Raw genomic sequence first — 17,564 nt, forward strand, 5'->3', positions numbered from 1 at the left:
GTCTTTGTACATCATTAAAATGTTCTGGGAAGGCCTAAACTGTGATAAAGACATGTTCCTCTATTTTTTTTTTTTTTTTTTCATTCCAGAACAAAAACTTGGTGACATCAGCCACATCCGTAACTATGTTTGTGATGTGACTTACAGGTGCCAGCTGTAAGCTATTGCTTTTTTTATACAATGTTTTAATTTAGTAGAGATGTAACAGCGTTTATTATAGCTTAAATTTTCAACCTGTAGTCTAGGGATGCTCTGTAATTGAATCTGTCTGTTTTGAGCAACTTAAGACCACTTCAGGATATAAAAGTTTCCTTGAAGAGCGACTGCCTCTACCCTTACCCACTCTTTGTCAGTAATGAAAGGATTGCTTCCCTTCAAAACCAGATAGCAAACAAGTGGTTAGCTACTGAAGGTGTATATTAACATAGCTCTTTTTAACACAGGTTATTTGCTGTATTCATCTTAACTCTGCCTCAGCTGTGCTGCTCCTGCACAGTCGCAGGTGGACTCCTCCAGGAGCAGACAACTCTCTGAGGAGGGAGGAATGTGAAGCAGGGAGGCCATAGCTGCTTTTAAGGCAGCACCCACTATTGTTCTTACCGCGCTTTGACCAAGGTAGAGCTATTTCGGCAGTGCTGGGAAGCGTAAGCCCCACGTGACTCGCTCAGAGCTCTCGCGGGCGTTGTTCAGGCGTAGCCCCGCCGGGATTTCCCGGCTGCGGGCCGTGCCTTTCGCGCTGCCGCTCCGCGCTCGGCTGCCCGTGCCTGCCGTCCGCTCAGCTCGGCGCTGCGCTGCACGACCTGCCGGCGGGCGGCTCCGGGCCTGGGCGCGGGCGGCCGTTGGGCCTCAGGTGGCGATGCGGCACTTGAGCGCGGCGCGGGGGCTCTGGGCGGGCTCGGCGGGGCCGTGAGGGCGCCGGAGGAGTGCGGGGAGTGCTGCGGGCCGGATGGGTCGTGCAAAGGCAGTAGTCGCCAATGCCGCGGGAAGGCTCTGAAGTTCCATCATGTCCGAATCCAGGTCTTCAGGAAGGAGAAAAGCCCAGATCGCTTTGTCACCGAGTGCAAAGAAGAAAAAGAAAGAAGCGGCGAGGAAAGCGAAAGATAAAGGAACGCCCTCTATACCTCCGCAGTCCTGCTCTATTATTTCGTTATTCAACAACGCGCCTCCTGCTAAAGTTAGCTGTCCCGTGTGTGGGCAGCTGGTGCCGAGGTACGGGATAAACCAGCACATGGACCGGCTGTGTCGAAGCGGCTGTGCCGGGCTGGGTGCTGCTGCTGCTGGTGGTGATGGGGGTGCGGTGCTCGGCACCACACAGAGTCTGCCAGGCACACCTGTGAGCGGTAATTCCAGCCCGTATTGCTCGGAGCCCTCGCATCTGAGGACAAGTCCTTCCCAAAGCAGAGTGCTGAAAACAGAAGGCAGGGCAGTGCAGCACGTTAGTCCTTATTTTAGCAGTCGGGGTCCAGCCGGTGATGTTTACACTGAGCCCTTGGAGCAAACGGTTAAAGTCGTTTCTTTGGGAAGCTTGTCATCTAAACTGTCCAGAAGACGTCGCATCCAGAGGGGAAAACAGATCGTGTATAAGGAGATGGACTCCTCGCCTCCAGCTGCTCACAGCATGTGTGGCAGTGCTGCAGCACTGGATGGCAGTGCTGATGACATCTGTGCTGGGAGTAGTTCTCAGAAAGAAAACGAGCTTGTTCAGAGAGTGCACCAGGAGCAAAATCCCTTGGAAGAGTTTGAATTTCAAACTGAAATAGACGAATATAATAAGGGAGATGTTACAGATGTTCAGGTATCGTTACCAGCTGATGGAGTGCTGTTTGGCGCAAGGAACTCCAGAGCGGGAAGTAGATCTAAAGGCGTGGTGCTCAGTCCCAGTAATTCTCAAACACATCTGGCTGTTGGTACCTCAGCAGGGCTGGTGAGCAGTTCAGAGGTTGAGGCACAGCCTCGTGCTCAGCGTGTTCCGTCTTCAGAGATGGAAGTGGACTGTGGTACGCAAAGCTGCTTTAATGACAGTGATGAACAGGTACTTCCTGTGGAAGTTCTTGAAGACTTTAATTATGAGTTTAATCATAACTTAGCAGAAACTGTGGAAAAGGTGGATTCTCAAAATTCTGTTGGTGATATTTTAAATAAAATAAATGAGGTTAGCTCTCCTAGTCACCCATATTACCTCCGAAACTTTTTAATGGTGTTGCAAGCAGTGTTGGAGAATGAAGATGATCTGAGACTCTTTGATGAGCAAGATATGAACGTTATTACTCAGTTCTGCCAACTATCAGGTATCTGTCTGTTTTTATATTATCATGCTGTCTTTTGTAGAGAGAACTGTTTCATAGTTTTGAGTGAAGAGCACTGTACCAACAGGCAATTCAGCTTGTTAAACTTAATGGAAGAAAGTCCTTTTTCTCAGGAGACGCGTCCCTCCAGAAGCTTCCTGCAGGTAAACTTACCAAATGCTGCTTTAATGGACTGTAATAATAAATGGGGAAGAGATGGGTGAAGTAAGGAGAGAATTTAAAGTATGTATATATGATTGTGCATATTTCTGTAGCTTAACTTGCAAAATACCTTTTTTTAATAGAATCTTAAGTCAACTTGCTTCAGCATTTAACTTCAGTTCACAGGAATAGTTATCAGTTAGCACTGTGTTTTGCTTTTTTGGTTTCTTTTGTAGTGAAACACTGAAGTTTTTATGAATAATACACATGGAAATTCTGCAAAATGTGGTTACAAAGAGGTCTATGCTATACACACAGACCTTGAAAAAAGTAGTTCTGAAATGGTGTGTTTCTGAGCTCTGGTTCTGCACATTTCCAGGTGACTTTTATGCTTGGTTTGAATACATAGTTATCCCAGTTATTATTATGAATGCTAACTGCTAATTACCAGTCATTTTCTTGCAAGTCTCATGGTGCTTTTAACTCTCATTAGCCATAATATTTGAGATTTAAACCCACCATTTAAATGTTGCTTGAATCCTACACAGAAGGTTTTACTGTAAAAAGGGCGGAATTTAACCCGAGTTAAAACTATCCCTCCAAATTTACATGTATGCTTTTAATTTGTCATAAGTTGTAATTAAGAATGGATTTACCAGTATTTCTGCTAACTTGGGGCATCAAAATAGAAATAAGTTTGTATTAACTAGAAGAATACTCACCTTAGAGTATTGCAGCCATAGCTGTCCATGTTGCCGTCAGCTACTGTGGTAACACACAGATACCTGACAAAATATTTGTATGCTTACGCTCTTATGAGCTGTGTGCATCTGAGCTGAATGTGCAGAACTGCCAAAATGTTACGTGCGTATCTGCTGGTAGAAAATCAGTTGGAAAGCATTCTGCACTTAGCGATGTGTTGTGTTAGGTCAGCTTGGTTTAGCTAGTAGTCTGTGGAGTGTGTCACACTGAAGAAGACTAGTATTTCAAAACTGACACGCATCTTGCTCTTTTTCCTTTCTAGAGATTATATTTAGGTTAGATATCAGGAAAAACTTCTTCACAGAAAGGGTTGTTGAGCATTGGAATAGGCTACCCAAGGATGTTGAGTCACTGTCCCTGGGTGTGTTCAAAAACTGTTTGGATGTGGTGCTCAGGGACATGACTTAGCAGAGGGTTGTTAGAGCTGGGGTAGTATGGTTAGGTTGTGGTTGGACTCAATGATCTTTAAGGTCTTTTCCAACCTGAGCAATTCCCTCCTATTCACTTTTTTCCTGCACTAGCATACTGTCTTTAGACCAGCTGTTTCTCCATTTTCTGTCTTACTGCAGACTGGAAGAAAACTATCTTAATTATTTAGAGCTCTGTGTTCTTTAATGTTTGTTTCTAGAAAGTTCTAACAACACTGTAGATTGACACCACAGGACATTAGAAAAGAGAGTATCAAGGCCGTAGCTTATGACTAACAACTATGTGAAATTTTTCCAAGCCCAGTCGGAGGCTTTCAACAAAATTATTGCTAATGCCTTTTGTAGATGTGGAGAATAGCAGCGTGATGTTGGGTTAGTGCATATGATGTTACAAAGTTTTAGTACAGAGTGCTGGGTGACAAAAATGGAGACATGTTTGTTCATGCTTTTTAGGAAAAAGAGAGCCCTGATGAGTAGTCTCAGTTCCTTTATTTAAAAAAAAAAAAGTAAACACATCTGTTTCTTTATGGAGCACTTAAGCTGTGATCAGGCAGCCTGCAGAAAAGGTCTTCTGGTCTTACATTAAAGCAGCTGGAAGACCATATTAGTGTTATTTCATCTGTCCTAGTGGACAAGTCAGCTGAGTTAACTCCAACCACGTAAAGAGATGATTGTTAAGAAAGGGTGAAGAAACTTCAGGGGAGGAAGTAGACCTCTACACTTAGGCATTTCTACAGTGATTGCTTCCTTACAGTCAAATTATTTTAGATTGTATTGTAATAATGAAATGCAGTAACACCGAGCACTTAAAATGCTGACATAAGTTGAGACTATCTTAAGTAAGATGAGATGATAACATAGGACTTTATTTATCAGGAGTCAGAAAAGGCCACTCGGCAAGGGATGGTGAGCCAGCAGCACAAGAAATGTGGTTGGAAAGCATTAAGTCAATAGAGAATGAATTCTGGACAAGTGATGGAACACTTTTTACCTTCAAGAAACCTTGGACAGAATGAATAGTTCAGGTAGATGGGATGTTTGTTCCACATTCGTAGTTTCTACCCAAGCAAGCGTTGCTTCTTGGTTATCATAACAAGAAAAAGTGCATATACTTTTTAAATTGTTATTTGTTAGTCATTTTTATTTTATATTTGTTATTCAAATCCTTTAGAAAGAAAACAGTCCTCACATGCCTTTCCTGAAAATTTCCCACAGGCTGATTTGGGTCAGATTTCATGGTGGAGAAAGGATGTCAGTGTGTTACTCAACTCTTTTCTTCCAGATTTGAAAAATGGGGAGATAACCTTACAGAGAAAATAACAAGCTGAGGTGTCTGAATGTAGTTATGTCAGTGAACTGAGCCTGGAAACATTCTATTAACAAAAAGGCTGAAGAAGTCTGCGTGAGGACAAGAGAACAGTTAAATAAGCATGTAAAAATCAATTCTTATTTCTTAAACATATCTATGTCTGGTAGTGTTTCAGTGTGTTTTTATTAAGGATCAGTTTCAGTTCAGCAGCAACAGACAGGGATAAGCAAATTGATGAGGAGTGACAAGTGAGGTAGGTATTTAAAAGGGTGCTGAAGGTAATAACAGTGACTAGGCATTTTTCTGCTAAGATGTTGTAAGTTTTTATTTGGTTGAATTTCAGCATAGTTAGTAAATTCATAGTATTTTTTAAAGTTGCTTTAAGTGAAATCTTCCCTGATAAAACATCAAAGAGTATTTTTGTGGTTGGTTTTGTTTTGTTTGGTTTTTTTTGTTTTTGTTTTACTCCTTCAGTTGATGTACTGTAAAACTTATGTACCTTTGTACCTTTGGTAAAGATAAGAGTCTGAAGACAGATACACTGAGATGTATTGTGTGATTCTGAAATCACTCGACAACTTCTTTTGTTGCTCCATCATCAGGTGGTTAGTTATTGAGTGAGTGTTAAAGAAAGCAAAAGATCTGTTTAATATCACACAGCTTGAAAAATGGAATTGCCTTTTCCTAGACAATAAACCATTCCTTAAAGGGTAAGCATTGCCAAAATACATTGTGGCAATGTTCATTACCTATCAAATACTTTGTGATAATTACTGTTATCTTACCAAGTTTGTCTTAAGGGTGCAGGCAGGTTTAAAATGTGTTTTAGAGGACATCTGCATTTAAGTTCTTTTTGTAGGTGAGGTATGCATAGCGTCAGGTTCTAGAATTTAATTTTCTTGTTTTGCTTCCTTGTTTCAACTACAATTTGCAGTTGGTGGGCAGAAGTTGTATGTGAGACTTTTTCAACGTAAGCTGAACTGGTTAAAAGTGAACAAAATTGAGTATGAAGAGATAGCTAAGGATTTGTCACCAATAATTGAAGAACTGGTTGAAGCCAGATTTTTGCAAACAGGTATGGCCTGCATTGGTAAGTGTTCAAAGTATTATAAGTAAAATATGGAGTTGTGGCACGTTAGCATTTAATGCTCTACGTGTTTGTCCTTCCCATGAGAATTAGAAGAGCACAATAACTAAAGGTTTTGGGTCCATGAGCCCCATGTTATATTGCATTAATAATGAAAACAGTGCATAGGAGATAGTAGGGAGAGATGAATAAATGTTAGTGTCACTGATGCACCTGTAGGCCTTACTTGCCCTCATCAGCCTCATCTTAGACCCTGAGCTGTGCATCATCTGCACGTTGGTCCAGGAGCTCCAGTTGGTATCTCTCAGTAGTGCCAGGAGCTGTCTTACAGGCGTACCTGTCTTCATCTCTGTCATGGTTTGCTGGGTGGACCTCTAACCAGTGCTTCCAGTTGTTTGTTTCCAGTCTCACCTACAGCCATTTACTGTGGATGGGACTCAGACTTAAACTGTAGGCTTGTTTCTAACCCAATGTCTGGCTCGTCTTTTAGATGAACCATCGTCATGTCTTTCTTGGGGCTGCCAGTAGAGGCTGTTACCAGGACTTTTGATCTGCCCATTCTCTCAGTAATGGTGGGGCTGCACAGGGGGATGGTGAAGGCACTGCCCATGCTGTGATCACCCTTGATTCCTGGCTGACTGCTCCCTGTGGCGCAGCCCTGCTCATGCTTCTCCCTGGCAGTCCGTTTGTTTTTTTGCACTGGGCAAACGGTTTCAATCATCAGGAAGACTGAGGCTCTTTCTGAACAGCAGATTTTGTGACCTAGCAAAATTTCCTTGTGTTTGCTTTGCTTTACCGAGGGATTTTTTCTGATTATTCCATTCCTTCGTACTGGACCTTTGAAAATAATGAAGTTCAAGCTGGACTGGGTAGCATCAGTAATATATTTTTGAAGAATCTAAATCATTAAATTGGGTTATATCAATATGCTATACTTTGAACTGTTGCTTGAGTGTGCATGTATAACAAACGTATGTGGATTGTTTTATTTCTAGAATCTGAGCTGGAAGACCTGTGTGAAGGTTTGGATTTGCTTTCTGCCCCTGAACTAAAATCTTTAGCAAAGATCTTTCACTTGCCAAATCCAAATGGTCAGAAACAACAACTTGTGGATGATTTCCTGAGGTTGGCAAAACAACGTTCCATCTTCAGCAGGAATCAGGCTGGTATTGGGACTGTTATTTTAAAAAGGTACCTCTTAAGCTGTTTAAATCTGCAGTTAAGTTTTGCAAGCAGATGCATGTTATCTTTTGAAGAACTAAATCAACATGCCTTTTGATGAGAGTTCAGTAAATTCAAATATAATAATAATAATAAAAAGGCAGTGTTAAATATTGATTCACAGTTTACTGACTTATAATTTCTGGATCAAACAGAAGGGGAAGAATCAAACCCCTTTTAAAACAGCGCCGTGCTTTTCTGCTCTGGGCACTATTATCCCTTTTTTTTGTTGTTTACTTAAACTATATGAAGGAAGGTTAAGAAAAAATGTGTTCAGGAAATGGAAAAGAACTTGGTAAACTTGGATTCTAGAAATGTCCCCTACCCCTCTCCAAGAAAAAAGGCTGTCAGTTACTTGCTTAATTGTATCAGCTTTGAGAAGGTACTGCCTTCCTCTGTAGTCAACAGCTAAAATACTAGTTGCTCTCTAAGGTTAGAGGAAATCTTGTATAAATCTGTGCTGCCCTGTGAACAGAAATCTTATCTTGTACGAAATGACTTTATGAAGATTCTAAACCACAGGATCTAAAATTGTGATCTTTAAATGCTGCCCTAACAGCTAACCACATCTTGATGCATGTTGGCAACACTTGGTGTAGCACAGGAGTGGTTGCACTCAAAGGGCAGTTAGTTCCAATTCTGTTCTTCCTGGGGCTTGGTCCTTGTGATTTTTTTTTTTTTTTTTTTTTTTTTTTTTTTTTTTTTTTTTTTTAGTTAAAGCATTTTCACTTTAGGTTGTGGATTCTGTGTTGTTTCTCAAGGGGCTTTTGGGGGGAAAAGTTGCAAGAGTGGTTATGCATGGAGCAGGCTTCCCAGGGCAGTGGTCACAGCCCTAAGCTCCTGGAGTTCCAGGAGTGTTTGGATACAGCTCTCAGGCATAGGGTTTGAATTTTGGCTGGTCCTGTGTGGAGCCAGGATTTGTTGGACTTGTGGGTCCCTTCTGGCTCAGGATATTCTTTGAAAGTGGAGGTTAAACATTAGATTGTGTGAGAATAAAACAATTCTCATAGTGCATTTGAATATTCAAATACTTATTAGTGATGGGGGAAGATGATTTGTATAATCACTTCACTTGTTCTTCCAGGGCAAAGGATCTGGCTGGAAGATCAGTCAGAATATGTAAAGGCCCTCGAGCTGTCTTTTCTCGAATCCTGCTGCTATTTTCCCTGTCTGAATCAGTGGAGGATGAAGAAGCTGGCAGTGCTGGTCAAGGGCAGCTCTTCACAGTTCTTATGGCAAACATGGGACGTATGGTGTTCCCCAGTTATGCTGTGAATAGGAAAACACAAGTCTTCCAGGACAGAGAAGATCTTATCAGGTAGGGGGAGCTTTGGCAATTTGGAAGTCTGTTTTCTTCTACAGAAGCCTTACTACAGTACTTACGTAGGCAAATAAGATACTTTTGTAGAACTGCAGATGTGAATAAGTAGAATTGCACTTTTGCAGTGATCTAAGATGCTTTTCTGTGGCTGTGTTAGACTTGTAATTCACAATAGCTTGTACGCTGAACCAGAATAGAATATTAATTTGCTTAATGGTCATCTGCTGGTGAAAGTTGTTTCTGACATTGCTGTGATGACTATTAGAAAAAATCCTGAACAAAACTAAAAATATGTTCCCCGGTTTTATAAATACTTCAAAATGTAACATCTGCATCTCTGCTGATTGTACAAGATTAAGAATAAAGTTGACTGCATGGTTCAGTAGCTTTGGAGACTGGAAGGGAATTTTTAGAAAGTATTGTATGAAGGAATTGATCTATTTTAATTATAAATGCTTCTTGATTCTAAAGCAGTAATTATGTTTTTGTTCCCTTAGGTATGCAAATGCTGCTCACCTGTCAAACGATATAGCCACTGCAATGGTAAATGGGAACTGGGAAGAAGCTCATCATCTGTATGTGTGTGCAAAAGAAACCTGGAACAGTCTGAAAGATCACCCCTCCTTGAGGTAGTAAACTGGAAACTGCTGTTCATATGTGACTGTTAGGTGCATTGTCTTAATTTTTGTTTGGAGGGAGGCTGTTAAACTCATTCAAGCCTAATAAAATTAAGGAGCTTGAATGTTCTTGAAAGCTCTGAACTTCCTGCTGTTTGTTTAGCTTTTAGGTGCTATATATGAAAAGGCTTTGTTTTTTTCCTAAAGCCTTGGGAATGAATCGGTAGGCATGGATAAGGCACTCAGACATTTCTGTTCTACATGCCAGTGTGGGAGAACAAGAGCCTTATTTTTCCCTTGTCATAGTTTGGTTTTATGGCTTTTAGGCCAGTAACAATCAGCAGAGTTGAAAATTCACTGTGAACAAAAGAATGTTGCAAAGGTTATGGGAAAACATACTGGGTTATTCATCTGTCGAAACTTCCAAGCGTGTGTCATTCAGGAAACATAACTAAAGATCTGAGAACTGAAGTAATGTGGACTATTTTTGAGGCATCCTTCATTAGTTACTGTTTTAATTATTTTGATTTCTGGCTTAATGATGCACAGAAAGTTTAAGCATTAAATTTGACGTATTCATTGTCAATGCAACTGATTTAAGCTGGTATTCGTAGAGAGTGATGTGGAGGTCTGTTCTGTTTCACACTATGGCAATGTGAAATTTTGTAAAGTATCTGAATAACTCGGTAATTTCTTGGAACATAGAGGTGCCTGCACAGAGGAAGTCCTTGTTACAGCCTTTCCCTGTTGTTCAGCTGAGTTTCTGAGGTGATCCTTCTGACTTCAGAGAACAAGATGGCAGTAAAGAAGCGTGATGTAATAGCTTATTATTTTGGATCTCATGCAGAAGTTGTTAATTAATGATTCCTCTTCTCTGGGATCAAAAACTGTGACACAAATGCAGCTTACTGGCCCTACCTAGCTTACATTTGGGTTCTTGACTTTGTACCTGTAATACTCGGTTCATACATAAGACATTTCATGTTTTGAATGCTTTAGTTCTTATTTTCGTAAGAGTGTTTCAAGATGAATTAAAATTGGTCTCCTGAGCTCCTCTCACCTTTCAGCAATCACAGAGTTCTACCCGAGTATCTGCGACATTTCACAGTTGGCTGGAAATACACAAGGATACTTTCTCAAGGTGTTGAAATTTTGCAGAGACTTCACATGTATGAGGTAAAGTGAACAGCAAAACGTTTTGAATGTGGCATTATACATTGGTTTGTATTTCTGATGTGGATGGCAAACGGTGATGTTTGCCATAGCTTCCTACACTTCTCTTAACGTTACTTTCAAGTATACGGTGTCTCTTTTTTTTTGCTGCTGTAGAAGCTATTAGAAGAAACCCAGATTTTAAAAATTGCTTTTATGTATGCTTATGCTTCAGAGATTTCCCATGTGCAGTGTGCTGTAGTGCTGTTTCTGAGACATTACTTCGTTATTCGAAGGTACATGTGTTTCACTAGTTTGGTTATTACCTTTAAAAATGAAAAATCTTGGAAGAGAAGTCTTTTGTGGAATCTCTGGCCTCTTCACCTGAGGCATCAAGTTCTCCAAAGGCCTCTGATTTATTTGATACAGCAAAACAGATTACTCAAAAAAAGGCTTTGCCTATTTTACTTGGGTTGGCTAACTTACATGTTTACATAGAAATAGAGTTCCTAAATTATACCCAGGCAACTGAATACTCGGGTGCAGAAGTAAAAATATTGTTTGAATTGTTCTAAGTTTTTATAGTACCCAATTAGAAAGAAAAATGATAAGCAAATTATATAATGGAACTTCAGCTTGGTTTTCTGACTTTGCTAATGAAGACCCGCTTCCGTTGCTGCAGGCAGCAGTGCAGGAGCTGCAGGAGCTTTTGGCTCAGGACGTGTATTGTACCGACAGCAGGGGGCGGTGGTGGGATCGCCTCGCTCTGAATTTACATCAGCACTTGAAAAACACCCCGCAGGTAACTTTCCAGCTGAGTGCTGTATGACTGCAAGCACTGCAGGTGCTGGGTGGAAACATTTAAAAACTATATTGTTTTGTGAAAGGCATAGCTGGGTGGGCTCTTCTGAAAATACAGATGTTAGAAATCCCAGTTTCTCCATGTTTTCTGTTGCATTAGATTATGAAATTGTTATAAGGAAATACTGCCAAAAGTTGTCTAGTTTCTGCATTGTCTCTTCTGCATCTTGTAATTTCACATCAGGCTTTTCCAAATTTCAAATTGGAAATTGTATAGAAGAAGAGTTAGTCTTGGCTCCTCATTTATACGTTAGGACAAAATGCCTTTCCCAAGTCACAGATGAGTAAATCAGAATCATAATGTGAGTACATTTTTAAAATTTCCAACTTAGTCCTGGATTATCTTCGGTGCAGTTGTGCATTTGTCTAAAATGTGTTCCATGTCTGCATTCTTGCACAGCTGATCTGGTCCTTCAGTTTCCATATTAAGTACTGTGAAGAAACTGGCTTAAAAGTGTTAAACTGATTTGCTCAAGTGTTAAGTTTTTTTTCTGGTTACTTACTTAGAATTTGAACTTACTCAGTCTTACATTGATAGAGCAAATGGAGAGTAATTCCTTCTCAGCACACCCAGAGTTTGAATATAGAGGCCTTCCGATGCAAAATAAGATGATAAAACTTTATTACAGACGTACGAAACCTGGCCCTATCTTACATGCTGGGTTTTCATATTCGTATACTCCCTGAATCAGTTAGTCCTTCGGGCTTGGTAAGGACAGACAGATCTGTGTTAGTCTTTCTAAGTTAGTGCTTGTTATGTGGCTCTTTGCCAGGCCGTTGACTGCATTAGGAATGGACTGGCTGACCCGTTTGTACGGACGGGGCACCGTCTCGCTCTCTACCTGCGGGCTCTACGCATCAGAGACTCACCAAGCTGCAGGCAGCTCAGATGCCTTTTTCATGATTTGCCAGGCATAACTGTGGAGGATGTGACACACGTGAGTAAAGATACCGGGTACTTCTGAAACACCCAACTCCATAAGCCTTTACTGTTCTGACAAGAAGTGATTTGGGAGGCTGTCAGCATGAGCTGTTCACCAGCGGCTTACTCATGCTGTAGGAAAGTGAATATAAATGTGTTTCTGAAACAAAAATGTACAAAATACTTTTGTACAAATCTTACCAGATATAAACCCCAAGAATTTACCACTAACACCCTCAGAACTTCTCTGATGGAAGTCAGAGTCTGAGCAAGAAGTCTGGGCATTGCTGCTTATGTGTTCAGGCATTCTGTATTTGAGAAAAAGTTATTGGATGTTGTGAGCATAAGGTTAATGGCACAAGAAAATGCGAGGGTTTATTTTTCACTAATATACACGATGCAGCTATGCTATATAATAGACTTTCATCATATTGGAGCATTTCTTTTCTTTACTGTTGCAAAGAAATCAGGGCACTTCACGCCCTGATCTGGAAGTCTGGGATGCTACACAGAATACACCCAGGTAGTGTTGATCTGCTTGAGGGTAGGGAGGCTCTTCAGAGAGATTTAGATAAGTTGGATCACTAGGCTGAGGTGAATGGAATGGCCGAGTGCTGAGTCCTGCTCTGTAGCCACAACAACCCCACACAGCACTCTAGGCTTGGGGATGAGGGGCTGGATGACTGTGAAGAAAGGAACCTGTGGGTGTTGGTTGATGCTTGGCTGAACATGAGCCAACAGTGTGCCCAGGTGGCCAAGAGGGCCAACGGCATCCTGGCCTGCATTAGAAATAGTGTGGCCAGCAGGAGCAGGGAGGTGATCATCCCCCTGTATTCAGCACTGGTGAGGCCGCACCTCGAGTATTGTGTTCAGTTTTGGGCCCCTCACTTCAAGAAAGAGGCCCTGGAGCGTGTCCAGAAAAGGGAAACGAAAGTGGTGAGGGGTCTGGAGCACAGGTCTATGAGGAGCAGCTGAGGGAGCTGGGATCGTTCAGTCTGGAGAAGAGGAGGCTCAGGGGAGACCTCATGGCGTTCTGCAACTTCCTGAAGGAAGGCTGTGATGAGTAGGGGTTTGGCCTTTTCTCCCAGGCAACAAACAGGATCCGAGGAAATGGCCGCGAGTTGTACCAGAGGAGGTTTAGGATGGACGTGAGGAAAAGCTTTTTCTCTCAGCGAGTGGTCAGGCACTGGAATGGCTGCCCAGGGAGGTGGTGGAGTAGCCGTCCCTGGCAGCTTTCAAGAGGCGTCTGGATGAGGAGCTATGAGATATGGGTTGGTAATGGGAGGGCGGTTGGACTTAGATGATCTTGTAGGGCCTTTCCAACCTTGTGTCCAGACAAAGTCAGAGCAGAGCACCTTTCTCCCTCAGCACACCTCCCTATAGCCCTGCTCATCTCAGGCCAGAATTTGTTATTGTCCATATTCTTTCTTCCTGGTTTTGCAGATGGGAACAGTAACAGTTCAGCATTTTGGGAGAATTTCTTTTTTTTTTTCCTTAAAAATTTGCCAGTTTATAAAAGCTGATTTGCTTTGAACGGAATGGCTTTTGGGGAATAACCAGTTAAATATTTTATGTAGTTCCTTCCAAAAGCCAATCTAGTTCTGGTTTAAAAAAAAAAAAAAAAAAAAGAAAATAAGAAAATTTGTGATGCTGGAAAGTAACGAATTGGTTTAATATTTTCAGGTTACAATCAAGGGAAAGATGTGTCCTCAAACAGGATTGGGAAAATCTGTGTTTCTAATGGAGGATATCAGTGATGAAGAAGAAGGAGGCAAAGACTGCAGTGTATCCACAGTCATGTGCTCAGTTGAGGAGCTTGCATTAACTCATTACAGACAGAATGGTTTTGATCAGGGTAACAGTAACTCTTTTTTACAGTAAGATAACTATGGGAGCAAAGAACCAATTTACTAAGCAATTTAGGTAATTAATTAGACATGTTTTTTGTCTGATTGTGTTCCTTCCTCAAAATGTTCTCTGTGTTTTCCTGCTGACCTTTCTGGTCTGTGAACTTCATATGAAATTGTTGTAGAAGTTAATAATGTTTCCATTTTTGTGATTGAAATACTTGTATTTTTAAATTTTGCTTTTCAGGTATTCATGGAGAGGGTTCAACGTTTATTACACTGTATGGTATTCTAATGTGGGATATCATTTTCATGGATGGCATACCTGATGTCTTCAGAAATTCCTATCAGGTATTTTTGAAAGGCTGTGTTAGTTCCTTCAGCCATATTGTTGTAGGCTCTGTAGCAGTGTTAGCACTCTCATTCTGGACTGTATTCACATTTCATTCTGAGGGACTTTTCAGACAAGGCTTGGCAGTACTTGTTGTGTGCTGTTGTGTGGGGCTCGTTGCTGAAGGGCTTCTCAGTGGCAGAGTGCCTTGTGAGCCTGCACCGACTGTCAGATGGGGTGGAATTCATTGGGTGAAATGCAACTGACCTGTATCTGATCTCACTGGTTGAAGTGTTCTTTATAACCAGTGGTAGAACTTGTATTCCATTTTATAGTTCATGTTTGAAGATGACACGTTCCATTAAAAATACATTTTCAATATATTTTCTTCAATTACTTTTAAAGGGGTGCATTTTCCTTCAGGTTTCAGATTTGTGAGTGCCCACCTCCATCTGCCCTGCCCTGCCTTACCTATCATCTCCTTTTGTATCTAATTAGCGGGCACTGGAAATATCTCTTTGTAAGTGGGGGAGCTGGAGCTAAAGTGATGTGAAAATGTAGCAAACTGATGGTTTTTATTAGGCCAGTAGGATTAAACTCAAGCCTATGGCTGCGTGAGTCTCTCAAAGCTGAAATGCAACTTGTTTTTTGATTAGGGTTGACCTGTGTTCCTTAAAATGTCTTTTTCAAGTTGCTTTCTGTTTGTGTATGACCAAGTCTGTATGGGGTTAAGTAAGGTTAAGTGTTTGCAGGGTAAGCAGACCAAGCTGATTGGTCTTTGGAAGGTTGAGGTGGGACATAAGGGAATTTGCAGGCTCACAGCAGCCTTGATCAGGATTCCAAATCCCAACTGGGAGTTAGCTGAGCACAAGCCCTTTGTTTTCTATGTATTAATAGGATTTTTGATTAGAGTTCAAAAAAAAAAAAGCAACACCACAACAGCATGGGCTGAGATGGGGCCGGTGTTTGCTGCACTGTCATCAACTGTTTGTTGTAATCTACAATTTTTTCCCTATTAAATTGAGGAGGATGCATTTGAATTACATTGTCTGTAAACGAAGTGGTAGTTCAGATGGAGAACAGTATAAAGTAGGGCATTGTCATTCTTGGAGTTGCTGCTTTGCCAGCAGATCCTCAGCACTGTGTTTACCTTCTCATGCAGATGTTCCCCCTGGATTTGTACACTGACTGCTTCTATGAGAACAGGAGGGATGCCATTGAGGCCAGGCTCCAGCAGCTTCATGGAGCTTCTTTGGAGACTCTGGCAAACTTGATTGCTGACATCTGGACCACGCAGGAGGGAAAAGCAGCAGCACTGGTTAGCTGGGGACTTTTTAGTTCCCTCCAGCAGGTTCAGGTAAATAATTCTTGTCCAGGATGGGTGCTCTGTTTTATTAAGCTCCCACACAGCTTCAGAATGCTCAGAAAATTAGTAAGGTTGACCTGAGGCACTAAGAAAACAAACTCCTTCCTCTTTGATGGTGAGGGTGGAAGTGAGTGTGGACTTCAGCACAGTTTTCACTAATGCTAAGAAGTGCTGTTACCCTTTACAGAAATGGTCACTTTTCTTACAGCAATCGTTAGGAACACAGAGGGAAAATGTCTGTATTTAACTGGCCATCAAATATTCTTGTGGGAATTGAGAAATGGTTGTACAGTAAAGTGAAATGGTCAACTGTGTGACTTCTCTTACAGAGCCTTGTCTCTTGCCTTGGAGGAACGTTTCTGAGTGGTGTTTTTAGGCGACTTTCCAAAGATCTGCGGCACTGCAGAGGGGGGCTTCCTGATCTGGTGGTGTGGAGTACTCACAGTAATCACTTCAAGGTACGCTGGGAGACAGGTAGATGATGGCAGTGGTGCTCAGTGGATCCTACCTTTTAGATATAACAACTTCCACTTGTCAGTCTATATAAACTGTATTTTCCTGTTGTGGTGGAGCTAAACCTGCTGCTCCTCTAATCAGCAGCTGTATGGCAAATGGTCATTGATTGTTTACCTGGTGTTTTATTACATCTTTTGGTGTTGCTTTAATGGGATGTAATAAACACCAGCAGGAGATGGCTAGGTAGTGTTGCAGAATAGGTCCTTTAGGTGAAAATTACAGTAAAGCAACTGTTATTCAATTGGCCATACAGATTCTCACTGCTGTTCACAAGGGGTGTTAAAGTCACCACTCAAAAATACATAGGACAACTACAGAACTCTGTTACAAAACAAATGGAGTAAACAGTCGTGGTTTGCATCTTGTGTTGTGGAGGAATAGCACTAGAAGACTGTTGGGTGTCTTAGCTGGAGCATCTTGTTATGCCTTTATAAAGCACAGCTGAATAACAAAAGTTCTCTGAAGCAGCTGCTGTACTTTATGTTGCAGTCTGTTGAAGCTGGAACTGTGATACTGGCGATGAGTGGGAGTTAAGGTTGGTAAGGGACCAGTTTTTAATCACTTAGGACCAGTTCCTCTGACTGTGGTTTGGTGGATAATTACTATATTCCATTCTCTTTTAGTCAAGCTTTTTTAGGGATATTAATCATTTAGCACCTACTGGTCTTCCATTGTGTTCAGTCTGTATTATTTTTGTTGCAAATAGCCATAAAGGAAAGAGGTATTCTCTTAGCCTATGAAATGAACTATTTTTCATTTCTTTCACACATACATACACACAACTCATCATCCCCATTTCCTTGTAGCTTGTAGAAGTGAAAGGCCCCAACGATCGCCTGTCCCACAAGCAGATGATCTGGCTGAGCGAGCTGAAGAAGCTGGGGGCTGCTGTAGAAGTCTGTCACGTACAAGCAGTTGGAGCTAAAAGTAAACGGCTCAGTTGACAAAAGGTGTCTTAACCACATGGGTAACTTGGTTGTTTCTAAGGATGTGGTGGGCCATACACTACCGTTACTGCTTATTCTAAGTGTTTTCTTCTGAATTCTGGCTTTAAAGAATAGTCTGAGAAAACTGTCCCTTGTGTGCAGTAGAATAAAGCATTTTCTTCTATACATATTTCATAACTGATTCTGTGAAGGGTAATTGAGGGCCTCTGTCCAGTCTAGACAAACAGCTGCAGGTGCTTTTTGTACCATTGAGAACATTCTCTATCATGAACAATGTGGGCAGCAAAGCCTGGTGATTCCCACATTGCATTCATTACCTTCCCTTCAGCTCCCTTCCAGGACCAGCATGGTTTTATAACTGTCTCCACACTGTATCTATTTCAATTTTTCATTGTATTTTTCATGTAAAATATAGAGCCAGGCGTTGGTC

At 41.4% G+C, this 17,564-nt stretch overlaps 1 protein-coding gene across 1 annotated transcript; it reads left to right on the plus strand.

Annotated features, from left to right (window-relative positions):
• Positions 1-1,003: 1,003 nt before the first annotated feature.
• FAN1 (FANCD2 and FANCI associated nuclease 1) lies at positions 1,004-17,131 on the plus strand (the record flags this gene model as incomplete). Its single annotated transcript, XM_079540720.1, has 13 exons — positions 1,004-2,288; positions 5,881-6,021; positions 7,029-7,224; positions 8,339-8,572; positions 9,073-9,204; positions 10,260-10,368; positions 11,027-11,146; positions 11,979-12,143; positions 13,811-13,988; positions 14,222-14,325; positions 15,468-15,662; positions 16,001-16,129; positions 16,994-17,131. The coding sequence occupies 13 exons, from the start codon at positions 1,004-1,006 to the stop codon at positions 17,129-17,131; spliced, it is 3,126 nt and encodes a 1,041-aa protein (XP_079396846.1).
• Between the last annotated feature and the right edge of the window lie 433 nt (positions 17,132-17,564).

Source organism: Tetrao urogallus, assembly GCF_951394365.1.
Source record: "Tetrao urogallus genome assembly, chromosome: 11".
NCBI lineage: Eukaryota > Metazoa > Chordata > Aves > Galliformes > Phasianidae > Tetrao > Tetrao urogallus.